The following is a 12,771-nucleotide window of genomic DNA, read 5'->3' on the forward strand; positions in this document are numbered from 1 at the left end:
GATAATCACTTGGTAAAAGAGTATTCTAGTTCTTTAATGGATGTCCATGTAAATTTTTAATTATTCAACGTTTCATTATAGATCCCGAATGCCTGAGTCAGTTATGCCATAGCATAAATGTTTTTGGATTAGAGCACTTCTGGTGCATGACAATATATGACTCAATCATTTTTATTATCGTATAATATAATTCAGATAAAGATGCAGTAAATTTTTCTAATACTAGCTTCTAGCTAGAATTAGTCAAAATAATTAATAAATACTTTTCCTGACATTTATTTATAGTTTCAATGTGATAACCATTACGATGTATATCTTTAAAACTTAACAGATTTCTTTTGGATCTGGTAGAATACAAAGCTTCATCAATACAAATTTGTATTCCATTTGACAACATAATATTGGCTCTTTTAGAGCCCTCAATTAGGTTTGCAAAATCTGAAATTGTATTGACATTAGCTTTTCCCATAACTATTGCATAAAATATTTTGTATCACATAAGATTGTGTATGTGGTTGCACTGTCAACTAGACAAATATCATCACCAATTGTTTTGGAGTTAGTCAACGCACCAATGAAAGCCATGCCTATAAAAAAAACAGAAATTCATTATTCTCGAAATAGGAAAAATACAAACTATCAAATCCAAAAATACAAACTCGGAAGGCCTAACTAAAACAAGAAAATGAACACTCCAAAATAAAAAAATACAAATTTCAAAATCGTAAAACAGGACAATACAAAGCATAACCCAAAAATATGATATCTAGAAAATCAAGTTAATCAGTGTGAACATTTCCATCACTAATTAAATGATCAATTTTTCTTTTAGAATCTTCAAAGAAATCGAAAACATCAAGATGATTAATATCAATAGATTCATAATGATCTGTGAAATATATCTCAATTCCTTTTCCTTTTTCTTTTATCGAGGCTTGGTAAAGATCTACTAAATATTTAGGCGTACGAGAAGTACGCAACCAATGCCTTTTCATACCACATCTGTAACAAGCATTTTCATGATTCTTAGGAGGTTTATTCTGCAAATCTTTTCCCCCTTTTTTTGTGATATTCCAGAATTATTCCACTTCTGGTGGAATGACATGTTATTATTCTGAACATATCCCCTACGGATTCGGTAATTATTTCTACCTCGACCACGTCCAAAACCATGACCTCTCCCTCGTCCACGACCATGAAATGCAATCTCATTCATTTCAGGGAATGGAGCAAAACTGGCTTGATGTGATAGATGATTTCTCAATAACAATTGATTAGTTTGTTCAATCACAAGAAGACATGAAATCAGTTTAGAGTACTTTAAAAAACGACGCTCTCTATACTGCTACTGCAAAAGCACATTATCAGCGTGAAACGTAGAGAACGTTTTTTCAAGCATATCTTCTTCAGTAATTTTTTCTCTATATAATTTTAATCGAGAGATTATTTTAAATAAAACAGAATTGTACTCACTAACTAATTTATAATTTTGCAACCTCAGGTGCAACCAATCATAACAAGCTCTTGAGAGGATTACGGTCTTCTGGTGTTCGTGTCTCTTTTTCAAATTATTCCATAGAATTAGTGATTTTTTTACCGTGAGGTATTCATTTTTTAATTCTTTTTAGAGATGATGCGAATGAATATCATTGTCTTTGCGCGATCCTACAAGGATGTTTCATTTTCATGTTTTATGATATCTTCAAGATTCATTACCTCAAGGTAGATCTCAACATCAAGAATCTAAAATAAATAATTTTTTCCAAAAATGTCAAGAGCTGAAAATTCTAATTTTGAAATATTTGACATGATTACTAAATTTAACAAAAATAATATATTTAGTATCACGTAAATATATTAAGGAAATATAAAATTAGCTTTAGAATTTATTTATACTTACTACAACCATCCAGTAGTTTTGTTTTCTCAGCTGGCTAAAATCTCGTACTGATAACGTGTTATAAAAATAAAGAAAATAAAGAAAAAAAAGTCACAATGAAAGAGGAAATAAAGAGTTTTTTTCTATATCATCATTAAAACCTTTACTACACCATATTTATCGTACCATGTGATTTATCACATGACATACCACACTTCCCACATAGTAAAATTTTTCCCTGTTTCCACTTTGATCCAAAGCTCATAAAAATTTCAATTACATCTCTTTTGATGACTATTCAAATATTTTACAACAAAAAATAAAATAGTGTTACAAACTAAATTGCAATAGGGTAAAAATTTGGAAACGAAAACCAGACAATCCTTCTCTCCAAATTTACATTTTGCATTTATTTACAGTTAGTTTAAAATAAAAATAAAAATAAAAATAAAAAAGAAAAAAGAAAAACAGCATCCCATATGATCCCAAAAATGACCTCCAATGTTGATTGAAATTACAATTTCTACCACAAGTTTCTAAAGAAAGATGAAACATTCCAGGGACACAAGTGGGTTTTCCAGTGACTCCTTTGTTGTCGGTGGTGCTGTTGTCTTCTTCTTCTCTTCCACTTTCCGGGTCTCCTCCGGCGAGTCGGACCACGCCCGACCCGGCGAATTCCCGGGTTTTCTACCCGACGAGCTCCTCCCCAGACCCTTTCTCGGTCCTCCACCACCCTCCGCCGCCGCCGGAGAACTAGTCCTCCGCCCGTTCGGAGATGGGTAAGACCTGGCGGGAGACTTACGCGTCCGGATCGTCGCCGGCGATCTGTTCTCTGGCACTGTTGTGACGGTGTCATTGAAGCTGTGAGAGAATTGAGAGACTACGACTTCTGTGATCATCAATGGGGTCTTCGTATCGACATTAGTATCGTAATCGTCTTCTTGGATCATGGGTTTCGGGATCGGAGTCTCGGAGAGGACTTCCTTGACAGTCTCTTCTTCGGGTGGTGGTGGCGCCTCCTTGGAATGGTGGGAAGAGTCGAATCTGACGGCGGAGGAATGGCGGTGGTGGTGTTGGGGAGTAGGATTGAGGTTGGTACTTGCACAGCAACCCATTTGGATATTGTATATACAATGCAAGTATATATATATGTAGCTAGTGAATTATGAATTGGGTTTTGATTTAGGGTAGTGGTGGAGATTAGGAGGCGGAATTGGGTGGGGATGAGGGTGTTTTCCGGCGAGGTTAAGGTGTCGGTGGGTTTGTAGTTTTTGTTGAATGAAGAAGAAGAGCTTTTGAGCTTTGTAAATTGTAAGTGAGAGAAATGGGTGTGTGTGAGCTTTGTAAATTGCTAATGGAATGTTGGCCCATCTCTGCAACAGTTATTGGAGAGAGAGAGAGAGAGAGAGAGAGAACTAAATTTAGCGCCTTGCCAAACATGTTTTTGCTTTACTTATTTGGAGTCCAGTTTTTAAATTGAATGGTGCAATTTGGGTTGGTCAATCTTGATTTAATGGTTTAAATGATTCAATTTTATCAGATATTTTATGTATTTTAATTATATAAAAAATTAGATCAATAATTTATTATATTTATTATCAAAAAAATTATATAGAATATTTGACAAAATAAATAAGGATTATTTATTAATAGGGAGCTTTTTTGATAAATCTATTTTCTAAGAACTTTATTCCATTTAATCCATATTCTTTTTGATTATTCCATTAGGTCCAATTTGAGATAAGAAGACCAAAATATCCTTTTCATCTACTTATATTCTATTTAGTTCACATTATTTTCTTATGTTTCAATAAGTCCTATGGGTGACATAATTACCAAAATACCCTTAATGTGAATGTTCACACCGTCAATATAAATGTTTATATCGTCAATGTGTAGGGGCCCGGCTCATGTCGATCCTCGTAGGTGCCCGGAAAAATTCAAGTCGGGCCAGGCCGGCCCACAAGCCAAAAAAATAGGCCGGACCTGGCCCGTTGATAATATAAATATTCACATTGACAAGTTAACATTCACATTGATAGGAGTGTAAAATTGGCCTGCGGCCCGAAACCAGCCCGCCGCCCGGGGCGGACCCGGGCCGACCCGTTCACAATATGAATATTCACATTGACATATTAACATTAACATTAATATTGACAAGAGTGTAAAATTGGCCCATGACCTGTGGGCAGCCCAAAGCCCGGGCTAGGGTCGGGGCGGGCCCGACCCGGCCCGTTGACAATGTGAATATTCACATTGACATGTTAACATTCACATTGATAAGAGTGTAAAATTAGCCCGCGGCCTGTGGCCGGCCCGAAACTTGCCTGCGGCTCGTGGGTAGCCCTGGGCGGGCCCGGCCCGACCCGTTGATAATGCAAATATTCACATTGACATATTAACATTCACATTGATAAGAGTGTAAAATTGACTCGCGTCCCATGGGCGGCCCGGGGCGAGCCCGATCCGGCCCGTTGACAATGTGAATATTTACATTGACATATTAACATTCACATTGATAGGAGTGTAAAATTAGCCCGTGGCCCGTGGGCGGCCCGAAGCCCGCCCGCTGTCCAAGACAGGCCCGGCCCGACTCGTTGACAATGTGAATATTCACATTGACATATTAACATTAACATTGATAAGAGTGTAAAATTAGCTCGTGACTCGTGGGCAGCACGAAGCCCGGCCCCGGGCCGACGCGGGCCCGGCCCGTTGACAACGTGAATATTCACATTGACATGTTAACATTCACATTAATAAGAGTGTAACATTAGCCCGTGCCCTGTGGCTGCCCGAAACACGCCCATAGCCCGTGGGCGGCCCGAGGCGGGCCCGGCCCAGCCCGGCCTGTTGACAATGTGAATATTCACATTGACATGTTAACATTCACATTGATAAGAGTGTAAAATTGACTCGCGTCCCATAGGCGGCCCGAAGCCCGTAGGCGGCCCGGGGTGGCCCGGGTTTGGGTCCGGGCCTATCCCGGGCCGCGGGCGAGCTTCAGACAGCGGACAAGTTTTACACTCCTATCAATGTTAATGTTAACATGTCAATGTGAATATTCACATTGTCACGGGTCGGGCCAAGCCCGCCTCGGGCTGCAATCGGGCTTCGGGCCGCCCACGGGCTGCGGGCAAATTTTACACTCATATCAATGTGAATGTTAACATGTCAATGTGAATATTCACATTGCCAACGGGCCGGGTCTGCCCTGGCCCGAGGTCGGGCTTCGGGCTGCCCACGGGTCACGGGCCAATTGTACACTCTTGTCAATGTGAATGTTAACATGTCAATGTGAATATTCACATTGTCAACAGGCCGGGTCGGGCCCGCCCCAGGCCGCCCACGGGCCGTAGACCGGTTTCGGGCAGCCACGAGACGCGGGCTAATTTTACACTCCTATCAATGTGCATGTTAACATGTCAATGTGAATATTCACATTGTCACGGGTCGGGCCAAGCTCGCCTCAGGCTGCGGTCGGGCTTTGGGCCGCCCACGGGCTGCGGGCCAATTTTATACTCTTATCAATGTGAATGTTAACATGTCAATGTGAATATTCACATTGTCAACGGGCCGGGCCGGGCCCGCCCCGGGCAGTGGGCGAGCTTTTGGCCGTCCATGGGCCGCGAGCCAATTTTATACTCTTATCAATATGAATGTTAACATGTCAATGTGAATATTCACATTATCAACGGGCCGAACCGGGCCCACCCCGGGCCGCCCATGGGCTGCAGGCGGGTTTCGCTCCGCCACGGGACGGGAGCCAATTTTACACTCCTATTAATGTGAATGTTAACATGTCAATGTGAATATTCACATTGTCAACGGGCCGGGCCGAGCAGAGCCGAGTCGGGCCTGCCCTGGGCTGCTGTCTAGTTTTATACTCTTATCAATGTGAATGTTAACATGTCAATGTGAACATTCACATTGTCAACAGGCCGGGCCGGGCTCGTCCACGGGCTGTGGGCGGGTTTCGGACAGCTACGAGGTGCGGGCTAATTTTACACTCCTATCAATGTGAATGTTAACATGTCAATGTGAATATTCATATTGTCAACGGGCCGGGCCGGGCCCGCCCCGGGCTGCGGGCGGGCTTTTGGCCGCCCATAGCCGCGGCCCAATTTTATACTCTTATCAATGTGAATGTTAACATGTCAATGTGAATATTCACATTGTCAACGGGCCGGACCGGGCCCGCCCCGGGCCGCGGGCGGGTTTCACGCCGCTACGGGACGGGGGCCAATTTTACACTCCTATTAATGTGAATTTTAACATGTCAATGTGAATATTCACATTGTCAACGGGCCGGGCCCGCCCTGGCTCGCAGGCGGGTTTCGGGCCGCCCACGGGCTAATTTACATTCCTACAAATGTGAATTTTAAAATATGAATGTTCACATCATTAAATTGCTAATCATTAAAAAAATATTTATAAGGGTATCAAAATTAAATATAAGGGCATAAGTGTCGAAGAAAATAGTGTAAATCAAGAAAATGGACTTTATGGAACAAAACTATACATATATGGGACTAAATGGGTTAAAAAATTTCTTCATGGACTTCTTGGGTTAAAACACTTCTAAATTGGACTTATCAATAAAAATCCCTTATTAGTAAATCTCATCTCACAAAAAAGCATTTCAGTTAATCTTAAATTTTTTCTACCTGATCTATTAAGTCCTATTAGTGGAGAGTTTCTTTCCGTATTGTCTTATTTTTGTTTTGGTAGTGTTTTGGTGAATAACTATACCATTTTATTATTGTGATATGTATGATGTGATACTCTAATGTGACAAATATTAATATGACATTCTAAAAATGTGACACTCTAAAAAAATAAAAACTCTTTAGTGTACTTTTTTTAAATGTGATAACGTAACAGATATGATGTGATACTCAAAGACTTTTATTCCAAATAATACTAAAAATTCCTTAATGTTTTTTCTCAAATGTGGTAACGTGGCGAGTATGATATGACACTATAAAAAAAAAAAAAAAAAAAAAAACTCGTTAGATTACTTTTTTTCAAATGTAACAACGTGGCAGGTATAATGTGACACTCTAAAAAAATAAAAACTCTTTCGTGTACTTTTCTCAAATGTGACAAAGTGGTGGGTATGATATGACACTCTATAAATAAATAAAAACTCTTTAGCGTATTTTTTTTTTCAAATGTAACATGTGACACTTCAACGTGGCGGATATGATGTGACACTTTAAAAAAATTAAAAATTCTTTAGTGTACTTTTCTCAAATGTGACACTCCAACGTGGTGGATATGATGTGACTCTAAAAAACTCCTTAGTGTATTTTTTCTAAATGTGATACTCCAATGTGTGAGTCTAAAAAACTCATTAGTGTACTTTTTCTAAATATGATACTCCAATGTGGCAGGCAAATAACTTATTATACATCTAAAATGACTAAATGGATTACAAGAAAAAATATGAAACTATATGAATTATAAGTTTAAAATATGAGACTTATTAGTCATTTTCCCTAATGGGCAAATTACCAACACCCCCTCGAGGTTTGACTAAACACAGATTTCTCCCTGAGGTTTGGAAAATTACAAATTGCCCCCTGAGGTTTATATTTGCATAACAAATGAAGGAGCAATTTGTTATGCAAATATAAACCTCAGAGGATAATTTGTTATGCAAATATAAACCTCAGGAGGCGGGATGTAATTCTTCAAACCTCAAGAGGGAATCTGTATTTTAGTTAAATATCGAGGGAGTTATTGATAATTTGCCCTAAATAATTTGAATCATTAAAATGAACTTTGTGGTGGATTCCATGGACCAAACAACACCATTGACCGGAGGAAATTCTCTTTCTATTAATTATTATTATTTGATGTTGCTACTAGTTTCTGATGAACGGGTCGAACTGATCTAGGCCTCTTACAGGGTTGTCCCATCGCTAGGCCCACTGAGAAACCTGCACAAAAGTTCAACGGGGAACGGGAGTCCCCCAACGAACCCTCCAACGAGCAAGTTAGAGAAGAAAGTTTAACAGAATATCGAGATAGGATGATGATAAAGAGCTTAACTTTCTCCTTGTCTTAGAAACCTACTTATATCCTTTGATCATCATTTCCTTGTCCCTTCCGACCTGTCACGTTGGCCGAAAGTCTATGTTCTAGCTTGCCTTGTTCATGGTGAGGCCGTTCTGTTCCGATGTGAAGGGGTTATCATAATAAATGCTGGAGGGAACCTCATTAATGGCTGATGTGTGATGCAATAACTCTGCAGAATCTTTGTCTGCTTATGTAGCTGGTTCATCTCTTGACAAGTGTTTAGATGTCATTGGTTCTTGGTGCAACGTTAGGCTCTTGTAACGTTGGGCTTTGGTGTTTGAATTATATATTGGGCCCTAAGTGGTGGGCCAAAAACCCCTATAACCTATGCCAGTAGTCCCTTTTTTCCAAGTACAGTTTCAATCCAACGAAGGGAATAAGGAAGTAGACAGGGGTTGTGAGAGGTCGACGGAGAGAAGACCGACTGGGAGGTGGACCGACCGTGAAGGGTGGCCGAGTGAGAAGGCCAACTGCGAGAAGGGCCGACCGCGAAGGGTGACTGAGTGAGAAGGCCGGCTACGAGAAGGGCCGACTGCGAAGGGTGACCGAGTGAGAAGGCCGACTGCGAGGAGGGCCGACCGTGAAGGGTGACCGAGTGAGAAGGCCGACTGCGAGGATGGCCGACCGTGAAGGGTGACCGAGTGAGAAGGGAAATTGGCGGCGCACGGGGCTCGAGGCGCGGCATGGCACATGACGATATGAAGTGGAATAGACATGGAAGAGGAAGAGAGTAGTGGATCGTGGTCGTACACGTGACACAATCCCGTAACAAGGGAAGTGATGCTTTAGCAGGAAATGAAGGGATAGGCTAATATAGGGCGTTGAAGAGGCAGGGGCGGAAATTTTCAAAATTTTTCAAACTGGCAAAATTTAATCTTGACCCTTGGAATATAGGTAAACCGTAGGCATTTACAGTTGTTCGCTTTACCTACCTTTTTGCAAAAAACCAACACGTCCCAAAAGTAGATTCATTTGTCTCGTGTGATACGCCGCTGCAACACTTTACGAACTTCCTTGTGCCAGCGTCCGAAGCTATACGTAGACACGTAGGAGGAATGGCTCGAGATAAAGTGCCAACCATGAGACTAGACTTTTTGAGGGAAGACGACGCAGTGGAGTTGGCGGAACAGTATCGAGCGGAGCGGAGGGAGGAGAGGGGAGCTGCATAAGGAGTGCAGGCTTGTCCGACAACGATGATCGCAGCCGCTAGGCCAATTAGCCAAGTGGAGCCGGACCACTGGCACACGAAGGCAGATAGATCCACATTTACGGCGGAGGAGTTGGAGGAGGTACGGAAGAAGTACCAAATTCCTGCGAAAATAGAGTTGGGGCTGCCCACGTCCAAGGAGAGGTCGTCGGATGTACGACCGGCAGAATTCACCTTGTATGAGGAAGCCCTACGGAGGGGTCTGAGACTACCACTCCCCCAAATAGTGGTAGACGTGCTGAACAAGTTGGAGGTGACGTGAGGGCAGTTGATGCCGAACGCCTGGAAAATACTGATGGCGTGTGCGGTTTCTTGGCCGCGAGAGACCGGGGGGGTGGCTATGATGGTGGATGAATTCTTCTCCTGCTACAAAGCCTCCGGTCAGCAAGAAACGTGAGTGACTTTGCAGGCGGTGGCGGGTCGGGGTTTAGTGGCATTATTATTATTTTTTGTAAACCATCAATTACACCTTTCAATTTTGATATAATTTTTAATGTAAGCTCAATTTTTTACTCTTTTTTTTTATATTTAATTTCTAGAAAGTATTTTTTTAGAGATTTTTTATTTTCTAATGTTAATATAATAAAAAACAAAAATCAATAACAACAAAAACAAAAAGAAAAAAAACTGATTTATAAGCAAATTTATTTTCATATTTTAAAAGTAAAAAATATTTTCTGAAATAAAATTTTATCACTATCGCTATCACCTGTTAAACTATCATAGTCCTCACCAACAAAATAGACTCTCACCTTAACCACCATCACCACTATTACTATTACTATCTTACAGAGCGTCATTTCATTTTTTTAATAATTGAGTATTCAAATCAAATTACACATTTGCACCACACTACCTTCCCATCTACTTTTATCCTTAGTTTGTCACCACTACTTCCATGCCACTGGCACATCGATTTCAAGATGACAATCGAATACAATATTACATTTTATTTTATTTTTTTAAAAATATAGTTTTTAAGAATTTTTTTTTTCATTATTTTTTTTTTATTTTTTTATTTTTTGTAACAAATAAAGCCTCAATTTTTCTATTTAATTCGTCCAGCTTTGTTTTCAATGCAACATTGAAACCTTTTAATGTGAAATTCAAATTTTTAAGTTTCATTGGGTAACATTTAAAATTCATCATTTTTTGTTTATAAAAATTACATCAAATATGTTTAAGTTTATTTTTGAATAAAATAAAAATAAAAATTTATATTAAACCATTTGACTTTTACAACTAAGTCAATAAAATCCAATTCATTGTTAGATGTGAAAAAAAAAAATTTAATAAATGGAGAAAGAAAATCACAGAGTGAAGCTATTCTTTCATTTATGATAAATTATCATTTTTTTTTCTTCTAAAATATTGTTACTTTCCATCTTGTTTGTCTCATATTTAAACTATTATTTTCTTATTTTAAGTCTTAAAATTAGATAAATTAGAAAAGGCACATGTTAATTTTTAGAGCAAAGTTATAATTCTTCAATAGAAGAATTAAAAATTCAAGTGTTACATTGAAACTAAAATAAAAATGAAAAAATAATTGATAATTTACTGTCTTTTTTTTTTTTTTTTTTTTTTGGGAACAAAATAAAAATAAAAATTGGTTCAGGTCTCTTCCAAATTCCTCGGCCTAGGCCCTAAACTAGGCCCAGTCAGTGACTTGGCCATCATAAGTTGGGCTCGGGCCTGTTTACTGATCTGGTAATATTTTGGGCTTGGTGTGTCTACTTGTACTAAAAATACAGTTACGGGCCGGTACTCTAAACTAAACTTATTTATCAAAAAGTCCTACCTTATGAAAAATATATTTTTTAAATATAATTCAATTATTTATATTTTTCACATTATATTTCAATACAAATAACATAAATAAAGTAAAAATAAATCAAAACTTACAAACAAAAACCAAAATGTCTTTTATCATTTATCATTTTGATAAATTTATCAGTATTATTATTATTAGTCACAAATTACCATTCCCCAAATACAAAATACATCTAAAAAGTTTCAAAAAAAATTTATTATCAAAACAATATACAAATACGTCAAAAAAAAAAAGAAAAAAAAAATCACTGTAGACTTATAAGTCCTGTCAACAACACCTAGTAGTGATTATTCCAAAAAAAAAATTTGTGAGTGAGACGTTATGGCATTTGGTACCATTTATATTTTACTCTTTTTTTTTTTTTTTTAACAAGTAGTTAGGAGATATTTTTTAAAAATAAAACAAAAAATATGTATGGAACACATGGTTTTCAAAACAAACTAAATATATGTGTATATATATAACTCATGTTTGATAAGTTGTGAGACGACATGCTAAACAATAGAGATTTGCCGAAAGTAGTGACCAGAGTAGAGGTGGTAATTTTTTACTCGACACATTAGCAAGTCATAAACTGTATACAAAATTAGCCGGTTAGCGTTGATGAATATTCTAATGACATAATATATGATAAATAAACTTGTTAGGTCAACTTTGACAGGACGAAGTCGCTAAAGAAAACCTAGATTGAGCCAAAAGATATCTTATTAGGATCACCATTGGAATTAGATTGAAGGTTTCAATAGGTGTATTGGCACACCCCTCTTTCCACATCCCTATAAGCAGGGTTTTGGACTTTAAGAAATGGTGTAAACTTGACATGCAATCTTGAATTTCATAACCTTGTAATAAAAGTAGATACAGAAAAAAATTCATGAAAGCTAATGACATATTTAACCAGAGGCTCAATAACATAATTCTTGACTATAAATTCTTGATGAACGAGTTAAAAATATCTGAAATCAATTACCGTTATCAAGAGACGAACAAGTGTTATGATCTTTTAGCTAACGTGGGCAAATAATATGGCTATTGGTTCTCATTCCTTTAATTTAATTAGCGCCTGCTTGTATTACTAATCAATTAGTACCAGATGCCATTGAAATTTCTTCTATCAGACTTATTTAATTACAAAAAAGAAAAAAAAAAAAATCGATTATGCTAACAACACAAAAGATTGTTGGAGAAGTGATTTGCTTGCTTGGTTGTTTCCAGCAACAGTGGTTCCATTGATACTAGGTATACATATTCCTTTGATTTCGTGCCCAGCTAAATAGGTATGGACCAGCACTAAAAATGAGATTTTTTCGGTTAAATCTGGTTATTGGTCGGCTATTTAACGTCGACGCGCGAGTACTCATTGTGGTAATGAAATGGATAATTTAGTTTGGAAAAAATTGTGGAAGTTAAACTTGCCCTCTAAATGGAGCTTATTTCTTTGGAAATGCCTTCATAATATTCGTCCGGTGCAATGGCAACTTAGCAAAAGAGGCATCCCACTTGATGCGTTATGTGCTCGATGTGGTCAAACTGAGGAAACAAGAGAGCATGTTTTCTTTGAGTGTCCGTAGTCTCAACGAGTATGGAGGGGCACAACTTTGGGACTGAACTTCTCAAAAGGTCAACATGTTGGGTTTAACATCTGGTGGACAGAGTGGATAAAATCTGTTCAGGAGGATGAGATCATCCTCCATTCCGTAGCCATCCTTTGGGCAATTTGGAGACAGCGTAATCTTAAGGTTTTTGAAAACGAACAATTGTCAATTG

General features: G+C 38.3%; 1 protein-coding gene across 1 annotated transcript; it reads right to left on the bottom strand.

Annotated features, from left to right (window-relative positions):
• Nucleotides 1-2,184: 2,184 nt before the first annotated feature.
• LOC114278849 (uncharacterized) lies at nt 2,185-3,325 on the bottom strand. Its single transcript, XM_028220987.2, has one exon. The coding sequence runs from the start codon at nt 2,992-2,994 to the stop codon at nt 2,416-2,418; it is 579 nt and encodes a 192-aa protein (XP_028076788.2). The 5' UTR covers nt 2,995-3,325; the 3' UTR covers nt 2,185-2,415.
• Between the last annotated feature and the right edge of the window lie 9,446 nt (nt 3,326-12,771).

This window comes from Camellia sinensis, chromosome 9, assembly GCF_055761805.1.
Source record: "Camellia sinensis isolate YWXY chromosome 9, ASM5576180v1, whole genome shotgun sequence".
NCBI lineage: Eukaryota > Viridiplantae > Streptophyta > Magnoliopsida > Ericales > Theaceae > Camellia > Camellia sinensis.